This window comes from Mchenga conophoros, linkage group LG20 (genome assembly GCF_057382185.1).
Source record: "Mchenga conophoros isolate Kocher_MC1m ecotype Shallow Benthic linkage group LG20, M_conophoros_male_GT1.1, whole genome shotgun sequence".
NCBI classification, from domain to species: domain Eukaryota; kingdom Metazoa; phylum Chordata; class Actinopteri; order Cichliformes; family Cichlidae; genus Mchenga; species Mchenga conophoros.
In genome coordinates, this window is record NC_140545.1 from 14729820 (window position 1) to 14735847 (window position 6028).

The 6028-nt window shown below is 50.6% G+C and overlaps 1 protein-coding gene across 1 annotated transcript; it reads left to right on the forward strand.

Moving 5' to 3' along the window:
- The first annotated feature begins 699 nt into the window (after positions 1 to 699).
- On the forward strand, positions 700 to 4037 carry LOC146550526 (uncharacterized). The gene is made up of 4 exons (XM_085259669.1): positions 700 to 1624; positions 1871 to 2386; positions 2468 to 2692; positions 2813 to 4037. The coding sequence occupies exons 1-4, from the start codon at positions 1220 to 1222 to the stop codon at positions 3629 to 3631; spliced, it is 1965 nt and encodes a 654-aa protein (XP_085115795.1). The 5' UTR covers positions 700 to 1219; the 3' UTR covers positions 3632 to 4037.
- The last annotated feature ends 1991 nt before the right edge of the window (positions 4038 to 6028 follow it).

The following is a 6028-nucleotide window of genomic DNA, read 5'->3' on the forward strand; positions in this document are numbered from 1 at the left end:
ATGTCCACTTTGGCTTCATCTGTTCAGAGGACACGTTTACAGATTCCTTAGATGCAAGTTTGCCGACACCATGCTGCCATTTTCTTTTTGAAGAGAAGAGACTCCCCTGGCAGCTCTTCCAAACTAGCCACACTTGTTCAGTCTTTTTCTAATTGTACTGTCACGAACATCAACATTTAACACGCTAGTTGAGGCGTGTAGAGTCTCAGATGTAGCTTCAGACCAGCAAACTGCCAAAACGTCTGCTTTTCTACAGGTACTCACGTTTGCTGATGATCAGTTAATGCTGCAGTTTTTGATAAGCTTTGTGTTTAATGGCTGTATGTTGAAGAAAGTGAAACTGTGCATTGTGGTGTACAGAGGACCAAAACCAAATAATATTTATACAAGCATTCCAGTTTCATTATGCTGAGAATAATGTTTTGCTATTGTCTGTATTGTTGCTACAAATAAATGTTGCACGTGTTTAATTCTTCCACAAAGTTCAGTTGTTGAAGCAGTGCATTGATTTTGAATGCAGACTTGTTTTGTTCCTTAATTAGGATTATTTTGTCATTTTCATCTATAGTTTCTCAACGGAATCTTTTTTTTTCCGATAAAACAAACAAATGACCAACACAAAAGGGAAGGATTACATTCCCGCCTTGTGTTTCCCTCCAATCCTTCGAGGTTGTCATGGTCCTGGGTCGTTGACCCAGCGTTTTGTGTTTTGTGATTATTTCCCTCTGTTCTAGTTATTCTGTGTCCTCCCCCCTTGTGTCCGGTTCGGGTTCTAGATTTCCTGTTTTGTTCTGAAAGTCTGTGTCTGTTGTCATTGTGTTCAGCTTGTGTCCTCCAGTCATCATGTGTATTCAGATCAGCTGTTCTTCCCTCCTGTGTGCGATTACCCGATTACCTTGTGTGTGTGTGTGTGTGTGTGTGTGTGTATATATAGTGGGTGTCGGTCTGTGTTCGTTGTCGGCTCGTCTGTGTTTCTTGGTATCCTGGTCCTTGGTCTGCGTCTCTCTGCTCCGCTCTCCGTTTTGTAAGATTTCAGGTTTGCTCTTTAGTTTCTCCCAGTTTAGGTTTGTCATTACTCATGCTTCATTGCCTGTTTTTGCCACTGCCACCGTGTAAATAAACTTCACTCGTATCATCAGTTTGCTGCATTTTGGGTCCTCCTTTTCCTCCACTCCACACGGCCCACTCCGCCAGCCGTGACAGTACGAGCCGACCAAACATGGACCCAGCGGCATCCGCACCTCCCGAGGAGCTTCGGGAGGAACTAATTGACTCTGTTTCCAGGTTGGTTAACCTATGGCTCGAGCATGAGGGGGAAGAGTGTCTCCGCGCTGTAGAAGCCAGGCTACAGCAGCTCATCTCTGCTCACTCCTGGCTGCTGGACTCTCTTCACCCGCTCGCACAGGACTTCATACTCAACGAACTGCACCTTCACCCACCAGCCGCTACCGCTTCCCAACTCAGCCCGGCGGCGAAGATTTTGCCCGGCCCGCCGGAGGTTTTGCCCGGCCCGCCGGAGGTTTTGCCCGGCCCGCCGGAGGTTTTGCCCGGGAGGAAGCGACGATCGCGCCGTCGGCGCATCACCCCACAGCCGAAGACTAGGACTTTGGAACTGCCAGCTGTGGTGAGTGAAGAGGACCCTTTTTCTGTTTTGGACTGTGTGTCTGTTTATTCCGGGGCTGTGTTTTTTGAGTCGGCTGCCCTGCCGGTAGCTCAGTTAGCTGCCCAGCAGCCACTAGCTCAGTTAGCCACTCAACCGTCACCCCCATTACAGTCACAGCCAGACCTATTAGACACTTGGTTACAATCCATAGCTCAGTCAATAGCTCAGTTGACAAGAGACTCATCCGCCTTATTATCACCTATTCAGCCATCGTTGTCACCAACTCCTCCTGCACAACAAGTTAAGTCCATCCAACCCGGAAAGAACTATTTTTCACCTGTTCATGTCAAGCAGAGAGACACACCACATAATACTGTAATCAGTCCTGAAAAGCTGGCCAGCCCAGAGACTGTGACACACTCCAGGGCCTCCCCAGAGGCTGGGTCCCAGCCCCCGGCCGACTCTGGACCCCTGGAGATTAAGAAGCCAGCTGAGGACTGTATCCGGCTGTCGCTGCCTGAGCTGAGTCGATGCTCTGTGCAGCTGCAGTCTGCTTTGTGTTTGCCAGAGGCCCGTGCGCCTGCTGGTTCTGAACTGTGCCTGCCAGAGGCCCGTGCGCCTGCTGGTTCTGAACTGTGCCTGCCAGAGGCCCGTGCACCTACTGGTTCTGACCTGTGTGTTCCAGGGGCCCCGGTGCCCACTGGTCCAGAGACTGTTTTCGCTGGGGGGCCCGAGGAGCCCGTCCAGCCTCCTGCTTCGCCTGCTGGGGGGCCCGAGGAGCCCGTCCAGCCTCCTGCTTCGCCTGCTGGGGGGCCCGAGGAGCCCGCCCAGCTTCCTGTCTCGCCAGCTGGATGGCCCGAGGAGCCCGTCCAGCCTCAAGACTCATCGGCTGGAGGTTCAGGAGAACCTAGCCAGCCTCCTGTCTCGTCAGCTGGGGGGCCCGAGGAGCCCGTCCAGCCTCAAGACTCGTCAGCTGGGGGGCCCGAGGAGCCCGTCCAGCCTCCTGCTTCGCCAGCTGGGGGGCCCGAGGAGCCCGTCCAGCCTCCTGCCTCGTCAGCTGGGGGGCCCGAGGAGCCCGCCCAGCTTCCTGTCTCGCCAGCTGGATGGCCCGAGGAGCCCGTCCAGCCTCAAGACTCATCGGCTGGAGGTTCAGGAGAACCTAGCCAGCCTCCTGCCTCGTCAGCTGGAGGGCCCGAGGAGCCCGTCCAGCTGCCAACTGCAGCCTCATCATCCTCGCCAGCTGCAGCCTCCGAGCCTTCATCCTCGCCCGGTGCAGCATCGTCATCTGCCTCGCCTGGCCCGGCTGCAGCATCGTCATCTGCCTCGCCTGGCCCGGCTGCAGCATCGTCATCTGCCTCGCCTGGCCCGGCCTCTGCTTCAGCCTCGCCTGGCCCGGCCTCTGCTTCAGCCTCGCCTGGTCCGGCCTCCGCTTCAGCTTCAGCCGCGCCTGGACCAGCCGCTGCTTCGGTCTCGTCTGGTGCTGCGACGGCCACGCCACCTTCGGGTCCCGAACTGCCGCCTCGACATCGGCGGTCATCTACCAGGCCGCTGGTGGAGCGTCATCGTCAATATGGACGACCTCCTAGACGCCGCCGCTGCCTTCCGCGCGGTCGGCCTCCAGACTTGTGTCATCGTCGCCATTGCTGTCCGCACGGTCGGCCCCCTGAACTGCCTCCACTCCGCCACTGCTGCCTTCCGCTCGGTCGGCTTATGGATCTACGTCGCCGACGTGGCCGGCCTCAGAAGATGAACTGTCCTGGACTTCTGAGTTGTCAGCCTCCGGGCCGGCCTCCTGAACTGTGTTTTGTTCTCGTGCTCCAGCATGTGTGTTTTTGTTTTGGACAATTCTCTCGGTTCGCTGGAGCTTGTGTTGGTCCCTCCGTCCTGGGCCCCCGCCGCCCGCCCTGGGTTGGTCGTCTGTTTTTGTTTTGGGCTGTCTGGAGCCAGCCCTTGGAGGGGGGGTACTGTCATGGTCCTGGGTCGTTGACCCAGCGTTTTGTGTTTTGTGATTATTTCCCTCTGTTCTAGTTATTCTGTGTCCTCCCCCCTTGTGTCCGGTTCGGGTTCTAGATTTCCTGTTTTGTTCTGAAAGTCTGTGTCTGTTGTCATTGTGTTCAGCTTGTGTCCTCCAGTCATCATGTGTATTCAGATCAGCTGTTCTTCCCTCCTGTGTGCGATTACCCGATTACCTTGTGTGTGTGTGTGTGTGTGTGTGTGTGTGTGTGTGTATATATAGTGGGTGTCGGTCTGTGTTCGTTGTCGGCTCGTCTGTGTTTCTTGGTATCCTGGTCCTTGGTCTGCGTCTCTCTGCTCCGCTCTCCGTTTTGTAAGATTTCAGGTTTGCTCTTTAGTTTCTCCCAGTTTAGGTTTGTCATTACTCATGCTTCATTGCCTGTTTTTGCCACTGCCACCGTGTAAATAAACTTCACTCGTATCATCATCATGCATTTTGGGTCCTCCTTTTCCTCCACTCCACACGGCCCACTCCGCCAGCCGTGACAGAGGTATTATGATACACTAAGCAGTATCACAGTAAAACCCTTTTTATTGCCCCTGCACCTCTTTCACACTGTTAATCATTAATCCTTGAAGTATCAGTCATCAGCAGTTGACAGTCCATAACGACGCGTTTAAGAAAATGAAGCGTGTTGTCTTGGCTTCCGAGGAGCTTATCTGTAAATAAGCATCAGACACCCTGCACTGCAGCCAGCACGAGCAGGCAGAAGTTTGAGCGTTGCCACATCAGTGTTCTTTATTAGTTTTTTCAGGAATGAGGAAGTGAGTGAGGCAGCATCTTTACGGGAAGACAGCCAGTGTGAGAGGGAGGGGCGGATGGGAATGCACGTGGGCAGGGAGGTTATGACAAATATTTGTTAAGACAGACAGGAAGAGCTGGATGAGAAGAAGGCAAAGTGCAAAGGTGGAAAACTTTAATTACATTTGAGGCTGGATAATCTCATTTCTCATCTTACTCACACTGCGGTTGGTTTGTTGTGTACCCGCCCTGCCTGTGTTACTACTTGCAATGTCTTGGCAAACCGGTGGTTGTTGTGAAAGGAGTCTTATTTGGCAAAGGGATGGCTTATTCAAAGAGGGAATTATTATAGCTGGGGGTAATCATACATTCTGTTCCCTTTCACAATGCCATTAAAAAACGATGTGTTCTACTTGGCAAGCACTGCAGCACACAGAATACACAATGTGAAGCTGATCACAGATCACTGACATGTATGTGTTTGCCTTATTGATCTGTGTGTGTCTCCTCACCCTTTGCCCAACTTCCAAACTGCCTGCTGACAGAGCGGGAAAGCAGGCTGACCTTTCCTTAACGGACGTGGCACCAACCAGCACAATGTGTAATGCTGTGAGTCAGTTGGAGAGGAATGTGGCACTCCCCTAGAATCTCCTGTAAACATCACACAGGTTCTCACAGAGTGATAGACAGCTAAGAGGGGTGTTTAGGGAAGACTGACAGGAGCTGATACCACTCACCCATATTTCCTTTCATGTTGTTACATATGAAACAACCACAAAAGTATGTTTTAGCAGAAATATTAAAATGCAATTGGAGAAAATAAGTCATGTTTATCTCATAAACCAGCCAGTACACCCACACAATACATGTCAGAACCTCGCAACATGTACTTGTTCACACCATCGATGTCACAAAAATATTCAGTGATTGTTAATGTTCAGCCCCTCAGATTCTAAACCAAAAACACGAATATATTTCAACCTTTTTCTCCCACAAAAAAGTATGAACACATGCATATTTTACCACACTTGGTGGTAACATTAAGCATTTATGCTATGAGTAGGACCTAGTATTTAATATTTAATCCTCTTTATACATCTGGGCCATCCTGAAGAAGTTAATGCTAACCTTTGTAGCAGAAGTAGCTCACAGACTTTGCAAACAACCATGCTAACATTTTAGGCTAAAAACACTGAATACTTGTTTAAGAGCAAAGTAAAGGCTTGCCCTGTCAAGCGGCTTTATTGTCATTTCAACCATGTGCAGTGGTACAGTCCACAGAGAAACAAGACAATGTTCCTCCAAGACCACGGTGCTATGTATAACATATAACAACACATGACTACCTAAAGTGCAAGTGTGCAAAAATTGCAAAAAAGAAACAAAAACAAAGACAGTGCAACACCAGACAGAACAGAACCATACAGACACAAGAGAGTGCAGACACAACAGTGTAATAGAAAAGTGAACAATAACAGTGAGTTGTGCAAAATACTGAGAATTAAGCAAAAACTTGATGTATGAAGGTGTGCAAGTGTGTGTGTGTGTGAGAGAGATTCTACAGGTAAGTGTTTGAGGTAGTGACGTGTATGAAGTTTGTAATATGTTTGTGATGTTTTATTCTGTTCTTCAACACTTTGTAGGTCCTTTCACATTGGACACGGGCCCCA